This window comes from Choloepus didactylus, chromosome 18 (assembly GCF_015220235.1).
Source record: "Choloepus didactylus isolate mChoDid1 chromosome 18, mChoDid1.pri, whole genome shotgun sequence".
Lineage (NCBI taxonomy): Eukaryota > Metazoa > Chordata > Mammalia > Pilosa > Megalonychidae > Choloepus > Choloepus didactylus.
In genome coordinates, this window is record NC_051324.1 from 31,494,069 (window position 1) to 31,515,904 (window position 21,836).

Sequence of the window (21,836 nt, forward strand, 5' to 3'; positions counted from 1 at the left end):
TGGAGAGATAAGTTTCATAAGGGCAATCCTCTAGATTGAGGGCTTGGCTTATTAAATTGGGAGCCCCCAGTGCTTAACAGAATATCAGAAATTCCCCAGGTTGGGAAGTTCAACATTTCCCCCCAGTACCTCAAAGGGGCTCTGCAAATACTTTTTATTTTCTGCCCAAAATATTCTGGGATATATTGGGGGTATTACATTAACCTGTACAGAATAATAAGAATTCATTCTCTATTCTAGGTTCCATATAATTACGTTGTTTTAATAAGCTGAGCAGACAGATTAAATTAGAGAGTGTGCTACAGAAAATATAAATTGTGTACCAAATAAGCCTCTTTTCCTTTAGTCTCACAGAGAAGTTGGAGTTTTAAAATACAGCCAATATCATCCTTTACCCTGTATTCTAATTTACCTTAGTCCTAAGCAAACCTATTTCACACGTATCTCTAATTCTAGTCTGATCTCTTTTTCAGCTTCTTTAAAGTTGCTGTATGGAGTAATGCTGACTTTCAGAGCTGCAGAACTCTAACTCTGAGTCTTAGGTGTCACACAGATACTCAAATTTCCAGGGAACTACCAGGTTATACACAAAGAGCTCAGCATCTCAGAATTTAGAAATAACAGAAACAACTCAGGAATAAATGTGACTGCTCTAAGAACTTACAATCTAGGAAACTTTACAATGAGCCTTATTGAACATTCTGTATTCCTTAAACACTGATTGCCCAATCTCTGCCCACCCCCCATTCTATCCCCAGGTAGCCTATGCTCTTGAATTCAATTCTCAGTGTTTGTTCATTATAGTTAGCTTATATCAGTGAGGCCTTATAAGAGCTGCTTTCAGTTCTTCCAAATATACACCAAATCATGGGGTTACAGGAGCATATGGCAGCCCTATACCCAGCCTCCTGTGGAACCACCACACTGCCCTCCAGAGGGGCTGCACCAATCTACTTCCCTACCAACAGTGAACAGGCACATCTCTATCTCCACATCTTCTCCAGCATTTGTATCTACCTGTTTATTTTTAAATGGTTTTATTCAAACACCATGAAAGCCATCCTGAGTGTACTATCAATGGTTCCTGCTATAATCACATAGTTATGCATTCACCACCACAATCTATATGAGAATATTTCTGTTTCTGATATTTATCTCTGTCTTCAATTTGGCATTTTTAAGGAACTTCTCCAGTCTATATCTTCCTCCAGAGTTCTGAAGAATTCAGAATTGTCCTTTTTATTTCATTGATTTTTCTGGGGAGAGATTTTCAGTAGCTGTTTACATCGCCAAGCTGATGATGTTCTCTATTTGTATTGAATGTCTTCATTAGGAGTGTGGTTGTTCATATTTTCCTAAATGTGATGTTTCTGACTTCCTTTGATTAAAATAATGTGTTGGAATTATTCTCTCTATTTTCTTATTATTTATTGGATTTATTCATATTCAATTTTGTTTTAAATAATTTATGAGTCTACATTTTTTTTTTAAAGGTTAAGAAGAAAATAAACCAGGGTGATGTGGTAGAGAAGGCTTGAGGGTTGGATGGTGGTTACTTAATAAGATGATCAGGGTACCCATTTGGAGGGGAGGCCATTTCATCTGGGACCTGCTTGTTAAGGAGCCAGACTTGCAAAGATCTGGGGAAAGTGTGTCCTGGGGAAGGGGAAGAGTGAGTTAAAGATCTTGAGGAGGGACTGGCTTGGAGCATTTGATGAATGGACAGAAGAGCAGGTGCTGGAGAGGAGGGGTGAGAGTGAGAGTGGTCAGAGATGAGATCCATTGTCCAGTTCCTTTGGGTCTGGCCATTCAACAGTTGGCACCCCATATCACCATCATTTCATGCACAGTGGCACTGCAGGCACTGACAAAGCAAGTCAGTGTGGCTTTCGTTCCTGTGGGTCCCTGGAGAGCTATATCCTGGAGAGCAGGCTGTCTTGGTGGGTGGATTTATTTATAGCTGATCTGTTGCTTTAAGGGAAATCAAGGAAGAAAGCCATGGATTCCTCCCCCTTGGACTTCAATTTCCCTCCTCTAGAAAGGGTCCAAGTTGTCTACTTTCTCTCAACAAATCAAGAGCGTAAGTGGAGAACAGTGTCTCAATCCATTCCACATAGGTTGAGAGAAACAGTTGAGAAAGAGAATGAGAGCGAGAGTGAGAGTGAGAGAGCGAGCGAGAGAGAGAGACTGAGAGAGAGAAGTGGAGGCCTCCCACTGGTTGCTTTCTCCTCCCTGCACACTGTAGGCCAGTGTGTGCACAGGAAGGGCAGAGGAGGACTAGATGGAGGAGTGTGGGGGGAATAATGGGTAGGAGGACTTGGAAGAAGCAGAATTTCACTATCACACTTTGGGCCTCTATGCCAACTCCTGGGCTCCTGAAGCTAAGTTACTGATGACAGTGAGTCATCTGCCTTCTCTGCTTTAGTAAGCAATATTCACCCCCCTCCCTGGGCTTCAGCCTAGCTTGGCTGACTCTACTTCCCTATTCAAAGGAGAAGGGCTGGAGTAGGGGTAGGGGGCCTTGGGGAGGATTAGGCTCAAGAGTTTTGTCTGGTTTTATTGTTGCACATTGGTCATACAACAATGCCTACATGAGACAATGTTCGTTTCCTTAATTTTACTTGTTTTCTGGATGATCTCAGGATAATTTTGGTACACACTGAAAACCACATCCTTGGTCTACAGTTCTCTCCAGCAAACCCTTTCCCAGATTCCATTGCTGCCAGAGAAGGAAGTGGGGGTCAATCTGGCCTGATTCACCCTAACTGCACCTCTGCTGACTTGCATTTCTAAAGAACACTTGTATAGGTGTTGGATCTGGCCCAGAAAAGAGGTAGCTGACCCTTCTGAGGTCATTGAATCCATCTTACTTGACCCTTCTTTTGTAGAAAAGCTAGTTGCTGTTTGCTTGTCTTTGGTATTCCATGACCTCTCTACTTCCGAGAAACCACAAAGATCAGCATTCTTTTATTATAAAGTTTTTATAACGCTTCTGAAATTTATCCATGTTGTATATATCAGTGGTTGGTTCCTCTTTGTTACTGAGTAATGTTAGATCATATGGATGCACACTCAGTTTTGCTATAATGCTTATTTTGAAAACATGAATTTCTTCCCATGCGATTGATGTGTTAGCAAACAATTTGAGAATAACATAAATTCCACCATTTGCTTATGTGTGATTTCATCCTTGAGAAACACTGGGTGAATAAGCTCTATCAGAATACACAAAATGCACACATGCACACACCTCAAACACCTACCAGCTACCTCAGTTCACTGTGTGTGGCATGAAACACACTCATCCACAACTAGATGCTATCTGATAGCATCCCACCAAGCTATCTTTTCGCCTGGACTCGAGTAGGCTGTATCTTCATTAAACCCACAATTCTCCCAACTACCTTTCACTACAGCTTCCACTGCTCTTCAGAGTGCCCTTAGGTTTGAAGTTCTTTACATCATTGCAAATGAAGCCACTTCCTTTCAGAAGAGGCAAAATCTATGAGCCAGGACTCCAGAATTGGGAGTGGGGTCAATTGAAAGCTTCTCTCTAAGTGACACCCAACTTCAGGAGATGAGTGCTTGGTGGATCGGGGACAGCAACCTGAGGTATTCTTGATTTGCCTCTCCTGGCATAGAACCACTGTCTCATGAGTTGGAGTAAGGGTGATTGGGGCTTCAGAGTTCTCAGTGCGTTGCTCCCAAAGTAGAGCCTTCATTCCACAAGTAGAACTTGGTAGAAGAAGGGAGCCCCACCTCTCAATTGCCGTTAACTAGGACTTCACCTTATCAAAAGGTAGCTGGGGGCAGGATGGGAAATGTTGAAGTCCTTCTTCTCCTGAGAAGAAAGTCCTCTAAATGAGAGCTGGGGGGAAGGAAAGCCCTATGTTCTTGGCTGCAGAGGTCTGGTGTAAAATCTCCATGTTGCTAAGCGGGGAGTGGGGAGGGAGGAACCAGCCACAGACTTTTGCTTTTCTTGCTGAATTTTCATAGATGTACTTGAAAAGATGTTTCTTCCTTTGCTGTTTGTCTTTTGGGCCATTTCCAGAGGCATTAACTGTATTTTTTTTTTTTTTTTTTTTTTTACAAAATAATTTTCATGAGTTTAATTGGGGAGTGGATCAGCAGAACCCAGAGGTTGTTCTCTAATTTAAAGGTCATCTGCTTTTACCCACTTCTGTATACTTGAAAGATTTTCTATTTTTCTTTGGTGAAATGTAGTTTTCAACCACATGTCTAGGTGTGGAGTTCTTTTCACTTATCCTCCTTAGTATTTTGGGGCTTATTGAATCTTTGAATTGATGTCTTTCATCAGTTTTGTAAAACTGTTAGCCATTATCTCTTCAGATATATTTGCTGTCTCATTCTCTCTCTTCTCTCATTTTGGGATTCCAATTAATCAGATATATATTCTCTTCTCTTTTATTTTGTATTTTTCATCCCTCTGTTTCTTCTTACTTCATTTTGGCCTGTCTTTGCTTGATCAACATTTCTTCAGCCTTTAATCTGCTCTTTTTAATTTCAGTTATTGCATTTTTAAGTTCTAGAATTTCTTTCCCAAATAGGAAATTATATTCATTAGAGTTTCCAGTTCTTTGCCCAAAATTCCAAGTTTCCCCAAATTCCAAGCATTCACTGCATTAGCAATCTGGGATCATGTTAAAATTTTTATGAAATGTATGATATTCTGGACCACCCAGCTGTCTGAAGCTGGCTCCTGTCTATTCAAGGCTGGTTCACTTCTAATTTACTTTTATCCCTAAGATATTTGCTGAAAGCAGAGGATGGTATCTTCTTTTTTTAATTCAATTTTATTGAGATATATTCACATACCATGCAGTCACACAAAGTGTACATTCCATTGTTCACAGTACCATTATATAGTTGTGCGTTCATCACTCAAATTAGTTTTTGAACATTTTCATTACCACACAGACAAAAATAATAAGAATAAAAATTAACGTGAAAAAGAACAATTAAAGTAAAAAAGAACACTGAGTGCCTTTTTTTTTTTGCCCCCATTTTTCTACTCATTCATCCATACACTGGACAAAGGGGAGTGTGGTCCATATGGCTTTCCCCATCACATTGTCACCCCTCATAAGCTACAATTTTATACGATTGTCTTCAAGATTCAAGGGTTCTGGGTTGTAGTTTGATAGTTTCAAGTATTTACTGCTAGCTATTCCAGTTCATTAGAACCTACAGAGGGTTATCTATATCGTGCATAAGAGTGCCCAACAGAGTGACCCCTTGGCTCATTTTGGAATCTCTCTGCCACTGAAGCTTATTTCATTTCCTTTCATTTCCCCCTTTTGGTCAAGGAGATGTTCTCCATCCCACGATGCCGGGCCTAGAGTCCTCCTCGGGAGTCATATTGCACGTTGCCAGGGAGATTCACTCCCCTGGGTGTCAGATCCTACATAGGAGGAGGGCAGTGATTTCACCTTTCAAGTTGGCTTAGCTAGAGAGAGAGGGCCACATTTGAGCAACAAAGAGGCATTTGGGAGAAGGCTCTCAGGCACAGTTATAGGCAGGGCTAGCCTCTCCTTTCCAGCAACAGTCTCCCCAAGGGCAAGTCCTGTGGTAGAGGGCTCAGCCCATCAAACCACCAGTCCCCTATGTCTGTGAGCACATCAGCAACCATCGAGGTGGGGAGGCCCAATACCCCTGCATTCTCCACCAGCTCCTCAAGGGGGCTCTGCATATTTTTTTCATTGCTTTTTTTTTTTAATTAACTTTTTTTTTTTTAAAATTAACTATATTGAAAAAAAGTTAAAAAAAAACAAACAATAGAAAACATTTCAACCAAACCATAACAAGGGAGTAAGAAAAAGACAACTAACCTAAAATAACTACTTTACTTCCAACATGTTCCTACTCTATCCCAAGAAAATGACCTAATATAGCAACATTTCTGTGAACTTGTTCCTACTATACCCATCAGAAATTAACAAACCATAGTCATTCCTGGGCATTCCCAGAACGTTGAATTTACCCATGATAGCTTATCTGTTCTTATTGGGTTATCTTTCTCCCTTCATTAATTGCTCTCTATTACTAATTCCCCTACATTCTACATTATAAACCATTTATTTTACATTTTTCAATGTTCACATTAGTGGTAGCATATAATATTTCTCTGTTTGTGCCTGGCTTATTTTGCTCAGCATTATGTCTTCAACGTTCATCCATGTTGTCATATGTTTCACATCGTTCCTTCTTACTGCCGTGTAGTATTCCACCATGTGTATATACCACACTTTATTTATCCACTCATCTGTTGAAGGACATTTGGGTTGTTTCCATCTTTTGGCAATTGTGAATAATGCTGCTGTGAACATTGGCGTGCAGATATCTGTTCATGTCACTGCTTTCAGATCTTCCGGGTATATATCGAGAAGTGCAATTGCTGGATCGAAGGGTATCTCTATATCTAGTTTTCTAAGGAACTGCCAGACTGACTTCCAGAGTGGCTGAACCATTATACAGTCCCACCAACAATGAATAAGTGTTCCAATTTCTCCACATCCCCTCCAGCATTTGCAGTTTCCTGTTTGTTTAATGGCAGCCATTCTAATTGGTGTGAGATGGGATCTCGTTGTGGTCTTAATTTGTACCTCTCTAACAGCTAGTGAAGCTGAACATTTTTTCATGTGTTTCTTGGCCATTTGTATTTCCTCTTCAGAGAACTGTCTTTTCATATCTTTTGCCCATTTTATAATTGGGCTGTCTGTACTATTGTCATTGAGTTGTAGGATTTCTTTATGTGTGCAAGATATCAGTCTTTTGTCAGATACGTGGTTTCCAAAAATGTGTTCCCATTGAGTTGGCTGCCTCTTTACCTTTTTGACAAATTCTTTTGAGGTACAGAAACTTCTAAGCTTGAAGAGTTCCCATTTATCTATTTTTTCTTTTGTTGCTTGTTCTTTGGGTATAAGGTCTAGGAAGTGGCCGCCTAATACAAGGTCTTGAAAATGTTTCCCTACATTATTTTCTAGGAGTTTTATGGTGCTGTCTCTTATATTGAGGTCTTTGATCCACTTTGAGTTAATTTTTGTTTAGGGTGTGAGATAGGGTAGAGCATGGTACCCTGAGGTCTATACACTTGTGCAGCCCTGTACTCTTATTTTCCCTCTAGTCTATTCAGGCTATCAAAGGTTCAGCTCACTCTCTCAGCCTACTATTCTGATTTGCAGCCATCCCCAATCTAGAAGAAACCTAGAATGCCAGGTTAAAGTCCATGGATTTCTGTCTTATCTGGGATATCCAACCAACAATTACTTATTAATTTTTTGCTTTTGGGTGCTTTTATGCAATATTTTATGCAAGATTTTGAGAGGACTTTCCTTGTTGCAAACATTCTAAAGAGATAGTCCAAGAGTTGGGGATGGATATATGTTCTAGGATGAATGGCCCCTGAATGGCAGGACAGATCTCTCCATATCCAACGCTGACCCCTTAATCCCTCCAGTCTGTAAGCACAGAGTGGGAGTGTGGGAAGGAGAGATAACTGGCCCCAACACAGACTGTCACCATGTACCCACTAAGTCAAAAGAAGGGATCTTTCTTGGAAAAAGAATTACGGTTAACAATTCATCTGCAAGAAGGGAAGGCTCTCTACTCATTCTCAAGTTGGGACCTCTTCATGGGCAGCAGACGTCACTGTGCCGACAGCCTCTTGAGACGGTGGAAATGGCTGGGTAGAGAGACCATCACATGGGCTTAATACGAAGGAATAAATTTCCTTTGCATCGGGTGAGGAGCTGGGAGATGGTAGGGCCATCTTGCCTCATCCATGAAGATGGTCTTTTCTTACCCAGAGGCTCTCTCTTTTCAGGAAACTGCATTACTGGTCAATCTTTTCCAGATGGAGCACAACCACATCGAGACACACTTTCCTAGTGGCTGAGTAAGAGTTCAGGACCTGATCTGGTCTGTAGGTTTGATCTCAGCACTATTAGCAGTGTGACTTCAGGCTAGTTTCTTAACCATGTTGAAACTTTGTTTTCTCCTATGTCAAATGGAGCCAGTAAGAGTACATACAACCCAGTGGTGCTTTGAAGACTCGTCAGTGAATGCAATGCTATTGGCACAGACTGGCTCATAGTAAATTGTCAAAAAAAAAAAAAAGTTACTCTTTGTACTTGAGAGCTTAATTTGAAAACACATAAAGGTGCATGACAGAATGTCTTGCTTTGGTGCTCATTTAAATGGTGGATATTCTTGGTACATATGCATTTTCATTTGTTTTTAATACTTTGCTTCTTTTTTAGCTTATAAGGAATGTGTCACTAGCCCTAAGCCTGGTGTCATTGGAATGACATTCATCCTCTTTCTCTTGTCCTCCCTTCCGACACACATGCCTCTAGTTATCCCTATTATTCATGCAAACCAATGAACCTGATTTGTCAGGAAAACAAAACAAATAATAGCCAGAAGTCCAAGGTTTACTAAAAAATGAATGTTATCTTTATTATTCTGACATTTTTTTTTTTAAACAGAGTAAAGGGCTCAGAAAAACTCAATAATCATTTGTTGATGGATTTGGTCCATTGTTTGCCTAGAGAGAGGAGCAGAATCAATCAATATCACCCTGAATATTGAAATAAGGGTGTCATACAGTTTCTGAGAAAACATCCAATGAGGGATCATAGGAGAGGGGTTCCCAGGTTGCACGGACCCCTGGTTCAGGTTCCTGCTCCCTGATCTACCCACACCTCTGACTTGTTCCTTGGACCACTCAGGCATTCTGATCCAGGTCTCTGATGTATTCCTGGACCCAGGCATCGCTAGGTTTGGCACAGATCAGACGCTGCTTTATGGTGAGAAAGCTGTGGAGGACAGAAGTACTACATACAGGAATGAATAAGGACATCCTCGACAAACTGGCTCCTTCGTTCTCCTCTCAGTCCTGGGCAGCTCAGGGCTAGTTCACTTCATCAAGGAATCATTCCCCCAATCCCAAGGGTCCTCAGAACTTCCCTGAGTAATTTATGGAGATTCCCTCAGGCTGCCTGTTTTCTGCTACCTCTTCCTCTCCTCTCTTCCCTCTACTTCTGGACAGGTCCTTCTTCAGGCCCCCAGCCCATGTCAGGAGACAGCCCAGTGGCCTCTCTCCTTGTCCTGCACCCATGATAGGCTTCCAGAGGGCTGGGCCTTCCTAGGATATCTCCTTCTCCACCAGCTGGTGCACTGGTGAGCTGCTCCCCACTCTGACTCTTGTGGGCATTCTCTCCCTAACACATTCTTTCTCTCCTCAGAAGTGGGCAAGAGGACCGATACTTACATGATATCAGGGTGGGGGCACTGGCTGGTCTTAAAATAGGCAGTCACAAGGTTGCGGGGTATTGGCTGGGAGATAAAGGTGAAGCAGCAGGTAGGTGGGCTGTGAACCCTGTCTGTGAGGAAACAAGGACAACTGGAGTCATTGCTCAGAACAGGCAAGGCTGAGAGGGTCAGGAAGAAGTGGAGAGGGACAGCACAGCTGCGCTGAGCTTTGGAAGAAAAGGAAGCTGGAAATAGTTTCTTTTTTTCCTCCCATTAATTTTCCTAGCCTTGCCTTTTGCTTTGTCTCTCCATTTGGGTCTTGCTCTTATTCTACAGGAGACCCAGCCCTCTTGATAGTCTGTTTCTTTCTCCTAGCTCTCTTCAGGGAGTTTTTCCTATCCATTAAATTGTAAGATAGGTGAGTGAAAGTAGGGGCAGATCTTATAAGTCATCCAAAGGGTGGAGCTCTTAGGAATCTTGGAGGTAGTTCTATAACATTACCAGCACTAATGGAAACTAAATAGACCTAGGTTGTACTTCCTGTTGATAACCCCATAAGTTGGATTTCAATGATTTCATCTAAAAAAGTCAGATAAAACCTCTCTAAACACCTATCCTGCAGCCCAGATAGTAGACTCCTTTGAAAAAAAGAACCCTCTGGAAGCAAATGACCATGAACATGTCATTTGGAAACCCTATTGGAAGATCTCTAATTCCATGGGGGTTCTCAGGTCATAGCACTTGGAAGATTTGGTTGGACTTCTGGCCAGAGTGGAGAACTACTATTAAAGGAAAACAGACAACAGACTCACCTTGACCACAACAGGAGTCTGGGGAGCAGAGGGCTGTGGTGCAGAGGAGGACAAAAAGGACAGCCACGAGGACCTTCATGGTGCTGGGCAGGCAGAGCTGAGATGGGGCCTGGGAACATATAACTGCTGACCTTCCTCCAGGGTCTGAGCTATCTCCCCTCCTTTTATAGGCAGCCCTGGGCCATGGGAACATGGAAATTGGAGTTGCCTAGGCAAGAAATTGTAAGCATAGTGGTGTCATGTGAGTTGCACTACCCAGGGTTGCCTGTGGTTACTAGGAGGGTTTAAGTACACACAAGGATGGCTCATTTGCCCACTTGATTGGGGTACTTATGAGGAAGTCATTCCTCCAGATGGGTGACCAGGAGCTAGAATCATGCTTAGCTGTTTCCTCCCCAGATGACAGATCTCTCTCTGAATTCAGTGGCCCCAGCCTCCTTCCAGAGAGTAGAATGTTCCAGTAGATGCCCACAATTGTTCTGATAATACAAATGTGACATGTGCAATGATTCCACCGAGCCTCAAGCAGCCTAAACCCAACTTAACCATACCCCAGGTAGACAGAACAGAATTGGGAAGTCTGGAGGTATAAGAATGGTAAAAGTTGGGTTTGCTTTCTAGCAATTGCTCCGCTTATCATATATTCATTAGTTTCAGCACTGAATGAGGGTCGACAGCTTAAAATACTCATACTCCTTGAACCCGAAACTGCGCTTCTCAGAATCTATCGTATGGAAATGAAGCCACAAAAGGAGAAAATTTTAAGGACAATGATGTTTGGTGCAGCTTATTTAGGATCATATAATTGATACCAAAGTACGTACAATACAAAGTTGAAATGATAAAGTAAATCCACTCAGTGACCATTAACCACCCTCTTATACAAATATAATGACATGCAAATACTTGATTTGGTATTAAATATTAATGAGTAAGACAGAAAATTTCACAGTAATTTTTTATGAATCTTTTTATACATTTTATTTTTAGAGCAGCTTTAGGTTTGCAGAAAAATTGCACAAGAAGTACAGAGTTCCCATATTACTTCCCCACCCTCACATAATTTCACCTTTTATTAACATCTTGCATTAGTGTGGTACATTTTTTATATTCAATGAACCCGTGTTGATACATTGTTGGTAACTAAAGTCCATGGTTTACATTAGGGTTAGCTCTTTGTATATACAGTTCTATGGGTTTTGACAAATATGTAATGTCATGTATCTACATGAAGGTATTAAATACAGAATAGTTTCTCTGCCCTAAAAATGCCCCATACTGCACGTATTCATCCCTTACCTCGACCCCACCACCCCAACCCATGGAAACAACTGATCGTTCACTGTCTCCATAGTTTTGCCTTTCTCAGAATGTCATATACTTGGGATCATACAGTACATAGCCATTTTAGACTGATTATTTATTTAAGAACTTGTATTTAAGTTTCCACTATGTTTTTTTTTTTTCATGGCTTGATAGCTCATTTGCTCATTTCTTTTATCATTTGTTTATTCACTCACCCATGGAAAGGCATCTTAAGTCCCTCCAGTTTTGGCAATTATGAATAAAACTGCTATACACATTCATGTGAATTTTTTTTTTTTTTTTTTTTTTTTTTTTTTTTTTTTTTTTTTTTTGTGGACATAAGTTTTCAACTCCTTTGGGTAAATACTTAGGAATGCAATTGCTGGATTATATGGTAAGCCTATGTTTAGCTCTGTAAGAAACTGCCAAACTACCATTTTGCAGTCCCATCAGCAATGAATGAGAGCTCTTGTTGCTCCAGATCCTTGCCAGAATTTGGTGTTGTCAGTGTTTTGAATTTTAGATGTTCTAATTGGGGTACAGTAATACATCATTGTTGTTTTAATTTGCAATTCCCTAGTGATTTATGATGCTGAGTATCTTTGCATATGCTTATTTGCCATGTGTATCTCTCCTTTGGTGAGGTATCTGTTCAGCTCTTTTGCCCATTTTTAAATCGGGTTATTTAGTTTCTTATTATTGAGGTTTAAGAGTTCTCTGGGTATTTTGGATTCAAGTCCTTTTTCCGATACGTGTTCTACAAATATTCTCTCATAGTCTGTGTCTTGTATTTCATTCTCAACAGCGTCCTTCACAGAGCAGAAGCTTTTAATTTTAATGAAGTCCAACTTACCAATTTCTTCTTTCTTGGATAGTGCTCTAGGGGTTGTATCTAAGAAGTCATTGCCAAACCCAAGGTCACCTAGATTTTCTCCTGTTTTCTTCTAAAAGTTTTATAGTTCTGCATTTTACATTTAGGTCTATGATCCCTTTTGAGTTGATTTTTGTGAAAAGTATAAAAATCACACTAGACTTTTTTTGGTGTAGAAATTGAAATCTGATTCTAAGATTCATGAGGAAGTACGAAAAATCTAGAATAGTCAAAACAATTTTGAAAAGGCAGAATAAAGATGGAGGGCTATTGCTCCCCATTTTAAGACTTATTACAAAGCTACAGTAATCAAGACAGTCTGATACTGATGTTGAGATAGACACATGGATCAATGGAACAGAACTAAGAGTCTAGATATAGACTGACACATGGACAGCTGGTTTTCAAAAAATTTTTTTTGAAAAAATTGGATGGCCAAATGCAAAAACATAAAATTATACAAAAATTATCTCAAAGTGGGTCATAGACCTAATTATAAATGCTAAAACTGTATATCATCTAGAAGAAAATGTAGGAGGAAACCCTGTGAGCTTGGTTTGGGAAAAGATTTCTTAAATAGGCACCAAAGCATGGTCCATAAGTAAAAAAAAAAAAAAATGATAAAATTAACTTCATCAAAGTTAAAAATTTTACTCTTTATGTGGCCCTTTTGAGAGAATGAAAGGACAGTTCCTGAACTGGGAGAAAATGTTTGGAAAATGTTTGTACATTATATATATGTGAAAGGACTTGTTCTTGTTTGCTAATGCTGCCGTTCTGCAAAACACCAGAACTGGATTGGCTTTTTAAAAGGGGTTTTATTTGGTTACAAAGTTATAGTCTTAAGGCCATAAAGTGTCCAAGGCAAGGCTTCAACAATAGGATGCCTTCACTGAAGTATGGCCAGTGGCATCTGAAAACCTCTGTTAGCTGGGAAGGCATGTGGCTGGCATCTGCTCTGGAGTTCTGTTTTCAAAATGGCTTTCTCCCGGGACATTCCTCTCTAGGTGTCTGCTTGCTCCTAGATTGCGTTCTCCAAAATATCTCTGTAAGCTGCAGCAGCGAGCTCCTTCTGTCTGAGCTCTTATAGGGCTCAATAAACTAATCAAGACCCATGCCAAATGGTGGGTCCATACCTCCATGAAAACATTCAATCAGAGGTCACACCGTAACCGAAGGTGTCACTCACAGTTGGGTGGGTCACATCTCCATGGAAACAACCTAATCTCAATACCCAAGAGACTGAATTAAAAGATCATGGCTTTTTTCTTGGGGGACATAATATATCCAAACTGGCACAGGGCTCAAATTTGCAGTGGATCTGGAGAGACTTAAGAGGAGCAGCTGGCAGTAGGGCATCTGCCCTGACCATGAGCGTGGGCATCAGGAGCCTCAGCAAATCCTCTGAGAGGGCGAGCAAGATACCAGTGTTCAAGGCTGCCAAGTGGAGCACAAGGAGAAGCCACCGGAAGCCATACATTTCTTCTTTAACTTGAATTTTTGTTTTTAATTTCTACTTGTGTCTTATTTTCAATCTCTAACTCCCTCTTCAGGGAATATAGCTAGTGGAACCATTGGCCCTTTCTTGTTCCATCTGTTTTGGGGGTACTTCCCAAGGTCTACAAAAACATTCTCCATCAAGAGACCATCTCCTGTAAGTCACCCAAATGATGGAGCAACTGGGGAGAATTGATGTGAACCTGCCATTTGGTTCACTCTGGCTTCTGCATCTTGTTAATAACTGTTAGGCCTCAATTTCCAAAATAAAATAGGTCCTACCCGTCCCCCCCCCACCCTTTAGATATAGAACCCGGGATAGATAAAACTCCTTTGCAAACAGCCCAGGACATTTTGAAAACTTCTATGACATTCTTTGTTTTCACTTAGGAAATCTCAAGTCATAAAACTTAAGTGATAGAGTTGGTTGATGGGACAGCCATGGAGACCTCTACAATATTGAGTGGGCAGAGAAGTGTGGGCAAAGCCAAGATGGTACTGGACACCCGCTGTGTCCTGTGTACTTCTGGGGTCCAAGTCGTGCCCATGTCCCTTTATACGCCACTCTAGGCCATGAGGAGCTGGAGGCTGGGGATGACCAGAGGGGAGGTTTTTAAGTGCAGTGGTGTCATGCTGTGAATTGCTCATGCCAAGTTTCCTTGGGTCACACAGGGTGTACAAAAATAGCTCAGTTGCTCATTTTTGGGGGCTGACTGTGTGGGAACACTCTCCACAGTCAGAGGAGGTGAGATGTTAGCACTGGAGCTATACATCTGTAGGTCCGTAGAGAGATCTACAGATAAACTAATCTTCACATAGAGCAGAACTGCTAATGCTTTGCTACAGCACTTCTGACCACATAGTGACGTATATGGTGATGTTATGGCCTCCTGAACATCACAAGTCACACTTAGACCACACCCTGTGTGAAAAGGACCATGATATCACATTACTGGGGTGCTTTTAAGGGAATGATTAACCAGTGAGGGGGAAGCCAGCAGTTGGTGTCAGCGAGAGGCCAAGTTTAACTGGTTCCTTCCATTAAAGAACAAACCTATCTATGAATTGCACCATCCTCTTTTCCCTCCCAGAGAGCAGAAATTTCTAGTGTTCTTCATGGGTGCATAGATGTGACATTTATGATGATGCCACAGAATCTTAAGTAGCCCAAGTCATGTTTAATCCAGATCCAGACGGACAGAATGGAACTGGGGAAGTCTGGTCTACTGGCATGACAAGAGCAGTGAGGTCAGCCTTTTAAACTCTGTTTCATTCACCAAACATTCACAAGTCCCTACAATATGCCATCACTGGGTTCGATCCTGGGCAACAGGCATGAACACACATTGGATACTGGGACCCTATATGGATCAAAAGCCTTAGGTATCTTTGTATTTTAACCCAAAAAGTCTACAGGTAGGAAAGTTGTGTGGTACAGTTTATCTAATAACATTTAAAAATCGGAACCAATCCAAATGTACTGCAATAGTGAATGATAATATTAATACTTCAGGGGGATAGTTGAATAAATTAGGCAGCTCTTAAACATATTGGAATGACTTGGAAAAATATTATAGTATTAAGTGTACAAAATTATATAGAAAACAATATATAAGAATAAGAATACAAAACAAGAATACAAAATTACATTTATATCATGATTACAATAATGCCCTTACCCCAACACACATACAATAAAAAAGAAGGGAAAAAAGCAAATAAACAAATGGAACTATCACAAACCTAGAGAAACCTGTATTTGAAAGAAATAAAATGTTAAAAGTGGTTAGGTTTGGGTAATAGAATTTTTCCTACTTTCAAGGAAAGAAATTTTACTCAGATTATGCCTCTGAATTCCCTAGCCCCAGTAGGATAGAAAGAATGTAGAGGAAAACTCCCACATCCTTACCTGTGTTTGTTTTGCTGCCTACCCAGCTTCTAGATACTAAATCAGTTTTATTATTTTCTGTATTTTACACATTTTAAAAATTAGCCTTTAATACTTTTTGGGTAGTAAACCACAGTTCATATTACAAATTGTGTAAAAAACAATATGAGTTAAAACCAGTAGCAGCATTGCTCTTTCTCTCCCACTGTGAATCCCCCTCCTTATTCCTGTGGAGGAAATCCTGAGGAGATGTGATGCCTGAGTGGCAGCAGCCATCTTATGACCACAAGGTAACAAGTCCAACGATGAAAAGCCACTAAAGTGTTGATGGGGAAGAGAGTTGTTTAAAAAGCCTGACTATATTATTGAGTTGACAGACAAACCCTGGGAATGTCCATTTCTAAACTTCATGATAAGGAAACAGTAAACATTTGGTAGTTAATTTTGGATTGTCATGGAAATGGGATTTTTGAGGAATGAGGACTTCTTTTTTTTATTTCTTTACTTTTTCAGTTTTAAAGGGCTAATCATTATTATAAGAGATGAATATATCATAATTTATTTAATTGTAGGCCATCTTTTAGTTGTTACAAATAAGCAGTGACAAAAGCCTTTGGGCATATAACTCTTCATCTTTGTGTCTATAGCCATAGAACAGATTCCTGGCAGAGAGCTTTGCTGGTAAGGATAAGAAAGTTTAAGGCTCTTCATTCATATCAGCCCTCATATTTAGGTTCCTCACCAGGGGCTAATCCAGGGACCAGCATTTTGTAGAGGTTCCACAAATGTTTGATGAATGAGCCAGTGTCTGAAAGGCCAACCTCAATCTTGTCCCCCTTTTGGCTAAGGCTCCCGCTATTCTACTCTCTTCATTTGGGTATGGTCTCAGCTTGGGTTGTGTTTCTCAAGACTCTGTGGCATTTTCATCTGTCTCATCTGTGCCGTTGGAACAGCTGGGGAGACTGTCAGAAGGTTCAGCTCTGTAGAGGAAGGTTTTATCTACAGATCTGCTCTAGAAAGAAGGAACCAGCTAACATGATCTCATGGTGACACCAATATCTCACCTCCTTTTACTGTGGAAACCATTTCCCCATCAAGTGAGCAACCGAGCTGTTCTAGCAAACAGCCTGCACCCTTGTGGTGACCCAAAGCTCTCCTGGCACATGCAGCTCACATTATGACACCTACACCATGTATAAAAATTTCCCCTCTGTCTCCCCAAGTTTCCGTCTTCTCATGCCCCAAGGCTGCCTATAAAGAGAAGAGATGGCTTAGACCCCAGAAAGAGGTAGCAGCTGCAAGTCCCACGTCCCAACTCTACTTGGCCACCACGTCAGCTCACACTCTGCATGCCCAGCATCATGGAGTTTCCCACTGCTGCCCTTGCTGTCCTGCTCCTCACTGCAGCCCTCTGCTCCCAGACCTGCTCTGCCTTATGTAAGTCTGTCCTGCTCCCTTCCTTTTGCTCTCATCACCCCACTTCTGGCCCTGACTTGGGCACAATGCCAAAGTCTGTGACCTCAGACCCTCCAAGTAGAGAATGTCACAGGGATTTCAGAGGCTATTTCCTGAGGAGGCTTTTCCTTCTTAAGGGTTGTAGGAATCTTATTCTTTAGCTCTTGGAGGCAGAGCGGGGGTAACTTCCACTTTATGGCTGGGTAAATGGAGGCCCAAGTGGGATTTTGACAAGAGGTAGAATCTAGCTGCAATTGGCTCCTGGTGGTGTGGCCAATGATAGACCTTGTCTCTCCTCCTGGATTGCAGACGCAGCTCCCCAAGGAGGGATAGTACAAGAAATGCTTTGTTCAGAAATGAAATTCCTGTAGAGAGACCCCAAAACAAGACAGACAGGGAATGAGAAACAGAGAAAGAGAGAAAGACACAGAAATTAACATTTCAAGGAAAAGAAGAAATGCCGACTTCCTTCTGGATCCCTTTGCTCCGATGTCTCCCCCAACAACAGTTCTGTCTCCTCCCAGTTCTTCCTAACCCTTGAGGCAGGGGACCAGGAGCAGCTGGCTTGCCTTTTCTTCTGAATGATGACTTAGAATCTTTCTGCCTTGTCTCTCACAGTTGGTGCCAACACCCCAACTTCCTGCTGCTTCTCCTATATATCCCGGCAGATTCCGCGCAAGTTTGTGGATGACTATTATGAGACCAGCAGCCAGTGCTCCAAGCCCGGTGTCATGTAAGGGCCGGATCTCCTGCCCATTCCTGGGGAGGGAGACTGAGGGTCCAGGGTGGGGAGCAGCTCCTTCAGAGCACTCATTTTCCTGGGTCCCTTGGAGTGCAGGGCCCAGGAGAGGCTCCTGTGGTGCTGTCTGACCTGGTCTGGGGCCTGCAGAGGGTGTTGAGGACTTCCTGCTGGGCAGAGGGCAGAGAGGGGAGGGAAGTTGGCTTTCTGAGGGACCTCCTATAAAAGACACTCAGGAAAGGTCTGTGAACCCCGAGGTTAAGGGAGAATTCTATGAGCATGTGGATTGGCCCTGAGATGTCTGGGGCAGGGAAAGCTGGAGGGACCACAGTGGGCCCACGGCTTCTCCTGCTGGATTCGTCAGTGTTTGATTCTTTCTGGCCCCTTCCGCAGCTTCCAAACCAAAAGAGGCCGGCAGGTCTGTGCGAATCCCGATGATGTGTGGGTCCAGAAATACATCACCGACCTGGAGCTGAATGCCTGAGTGCCCTGGAAGCAGCAAGGAAGGTGTTACCTGTGTGGGCGGATTGGGGAGCAGGGGCCTGGGCCAGGCAATGATTCCGGAAGCCACCTCTTCTATAGATCACTGCCCAACCCACTCTGGGGACCTCCTTAACTTTAATTTTACTTTATGTATCTCATTTAATTTTTGTAATTTATTTCACTGTTGCACTTTGTTCTGTGATGAATTTTTGGCACTGTCCTCACTCTCCCCTTTCCTCTTGAATTCTTCTCACATTCAATAGGTGGGTCAATGAGTGTGATTATAGTTTTCTCTTGGAGAAATTGTACCATATGTATCAAACAACAAATATTTGCTAGCATTGCCTAGCATTGTGTTTTAAAATATTGACGACATACAAAAGATAAACCTTGTGTGTATTTTCCTTGTGGTCATTCTGTTGATTTTGTTTTCCCAACTAATCAGAATCCCAGGTTGAGAGGAATCCTGGGGGGCAAAGTAAGGAAATGTGAAGAGGGATAGAAACTACAAGAAAGGGATGGAGTCCTGCTGGAGTGATACTACATTTTTTCTTGGAGATAGTTTCTGGCAAGTTGGAACTGATGCATTTTATAAACCCAGTCATAGCTAATATGATCTAGGAAATTTTTCCACTTACATGAATACCAAGGGGAAGAAAACTGTGATGCCTATTTGTGCAGATAAATTCATTTTCATCCAAGGAAGCTTTTCTCAGAACGAGGGCTAACATTTGTTGCTCTGAGTGATTGTGTTAGTTAAGGTCCAACAAACCGTGCCCACGATTCTAGCAAAGACTCCTTAGCTACCATTTGACTGAACTCTTGGTCAGCTTCTCTGTTGCTCTTGACATTTTTTTTTTTTTTTTTCTAGGAGAATGAGTCTTTAGGGCTAAGGTGGCCAGGGTTAACAAATAAAAATATAAGATAAATATTTTTTACTATAAGCATGTCACATGCAGAACTTGGGATATACTTATACTAAAAACTTATTCATTGCTTATCTGAAATTTGAATTTAACTAGATGCCTGTATTTTATCTAGTAACCCTACTTGGGGAAAATACCTTTTGTAGAAGTTGTCTGTTTCCTGCTAGAGATGGGTGCCTAAGGATGGGCTTAAGTGTATAGCAGTGTTTCTTAATGTTGGATTCATATTAGATTTCCTTGGAGAGCTTTTGAAAACTCCAATGCCAGGGCCTCACTTCCAAAGTTACGAATTTAATTATACTTAGGTGAGGCCTGGGCATCAGCTATTTAAAAACTCCTAGATGATGTTAATGTGTAGCCAAAGTTGAGAACCACTTTGAAGTGCAGTCTTGGGTTGCTTTTGGCTGGCCTTGGGGTTTCAGAAGCAATACAATGCCCTTTCCATTTTTGAAGGCTTTTGATCTGATGGCTTTTGTTCTGGTGGCTTTTGGTCAATTCCATTGTTGGGTGGTTAATCAGAAGCAGAAAATCTGCCAACCATAAAGTTGCTTCTAGAACTGGGTTTGGGAACTTCAACCTCCCAGCACAGGGCTGGGAGCTCTGGTGACCCCCTTCGCTGCCACCTCTCTGTGCCACCACACCCCTACCCCCATCTCACTGACTTCAATTCCACATTGCTCTCCGCTGGAGAAACAATGTCTCAGGTATAAAAGTCACCATAATTAGCTTACTGCCTCTGACTGCATCCCAGCTGCACCCTCATAAAGAACATGATTGTTCATTTTGTCAACAAGATAATAATTAATAGGAGGGGCCTGAAGCAGGGGTAGCCTGCTTCTGGACCCCACTATTATGTCCTGTATCTGCTTACGTTAACCTTAGTTTGGAGTGGAGAATTCTGCTTTTACAAGCCTGCAAGCTCCAGATTACTGGCTTCTCAATCAGCTTGGTTTGCAGGCAGCAAGCAGAAAGGGCTTCTTAAGAAAACTAAAATGAGCCAGTGTCAAAATAACTGAATCTCTTTCTCAGTGGGCCTTATGAGTCAATAAGACTAATAATGTAAGAAGTGGTCTGTCTCCAAGGTCCTGAATTTTCCTTTCTGAGGCAACCTTCCTAGGTAGATGGCCTTGGTAAAAATATTTAACAGGCTGTGGGGGCAACAACTGTTGGGCTAGCTAGTGGCGTCCCACTTAGCTCCTGTATTCTACCAGTTCCACTTTTGGGGATCTGTTACTTGCAACGCTGTAGGCTATATCAACTATATCCTCCAAAAATGGAAAGAGCATTGTATTGCTTCTGAAACCCCAAGGCCAGCCAAAATATCAGAAAAGCTGACTCAATCTGGTTTAAGCAATAAGGAAAATTTGACAGTTCACATAACTGAAGCTTTGAGAGGTAGAATTAGCTTCTTAAGTATCACCATAGACCGTGTTTCTGAATTTCTGATCTCATTCCAATTTGAGAGCTTTATCCTAGGGCTAAGATACACAGCTGCCAGAAACTTCAGAACAGTGTGGGTCATTGTTTATTTCTACTAGAGAAGAGAAAGTCTATATCCCCATACCTAGAGCAAAGAGCTTGAAGTCACTTTTTTTTTTTTTTTTAAGGCAAAGAAATTTATTGGCTGTAACACGCCAGGCACATTTGGATTCTGGAGCAGCTGGAGCCAGGGGCTCAAAAAGTGATGGCAGGATGTGTTTTTCTTCAACTTTCAACTCTGCTCTTCTCTAGGTTGGCTTTGTTCTTAGGCTTCTTGTGGTGGCAAGATAGCAGCCAACAGCTCTTTGACTTACTTTAAAGTCCACTTTTATTGGCTTAGCTTAGGTTAGGAGCCCATTGTTTCACACAGGGTTCTGCAAACTATGGCTTGTGCGCCAAATTTGACTTGCCACCTACCTATTTTAGTATGGCCCAAAGCTAAGAATAATTTTACATTTTGAAGTGATTAAAAAAAGAAATCAAAAGAGGAATATTTTGAGACACATGAAAATTGGATGCCATTCAAACTCTGGTGTGTTTGAAAAAAAGTTTTATTAGAACATAACCAGGCTCATTTATTCTTGTATCTGTGGCTGTTGTCACACTACAAAGCAGAGCTGAGTACTTACACCAGTGACTGTATGACACACAAAACCTAAAATGGTTACTATTTGCCCCATTATAGAACAAGTTTGCCAACCTCTGTCTTAACCAATCATTCTGGCCAGGGCAATGGATTCGTGGATTGCTTTGAGCTAATCTATGTCTATATAAGCACTGATGATGGGCTCAAAGCTGTACAAACTACGAGATCATTTAAAGCTCTTTTAACTGGGAAAGTGAGAGAATAGATGTTGAAGACCAAAAGAGTATTTACCAAGCGTGTCTGTCTGTTTTATGTTAGTTTTTCTTTACTTATGAAGAATGCTCATTTGTTTGTGATTTACATTGTACCATATATACTTTTTTTCCAAAATTTGGGGAGGAATCTGGGCTCTTCTCTTAACGTGTCAGTGTCTTAGAGATTTCCTTACTTTAGTCAACACTTCTTTGCCACTTTTTCCAGTAATAGACCCTGTTGCCATGAATTACTTTATTGACTGTAAAA

The 21,836-nt window shown here is 41.5% G+C and overlaps 2 protein-coding genes across 2 annotated transcripts; one reads left to right on the top strand and one right to left on the bottom strand.

Moving 5' to 3' along the window:
- Positions 1-8,569: 8,569 nt before the first annotated feature.
- On the bottom strand, positions 8,570-10,214 carry LOC119513365 (C-C motif chemokine 3-like). The gene is made up of 3 exons (XM_037808516.1): positions 10,086-10,214; positions 9,293-9,404; positions 8,570-8,837 (listed from the first exon to the last, which is right to left on the bottom strand). The coding sequence occupies exons 1-3, from the start codon at positions 10,162-10,164 to the stop codon at positions 8,747-8,749; spliced, it is 282 nt and encodes a 93-aa protein (XP_037664444.1). The 5' UTR covers positions 10,165-10,214; the 3' UTR covers positions 8,570-8,746.
- A 6,650-nt stretch (positions 10,215-16,864) lies between these two features.
- LOC119513364 (C-C motif chemokine 3-like) lies at positions 16,865-18,727 on the top strand. The gene is made up of 3 exons (XM_037808515.1): positions 16,865-17,083; positions 17,720-17,834; positions 18,234-18,727. Exons 1-3 carry the CDS (start codon positions 16,996-16,998, stop codon positions 18,322-18,324), a joined length of 294 nt encoding a protein of 97 aa, XP_037664443.1. The 5' UTR covers positions 16,865-16,995; the 3' UTR covers positions 18,325-18,727.
- The last annotated feature ends 3,109 nt before the right edge of the window (positions 18,728-21,836 follow it).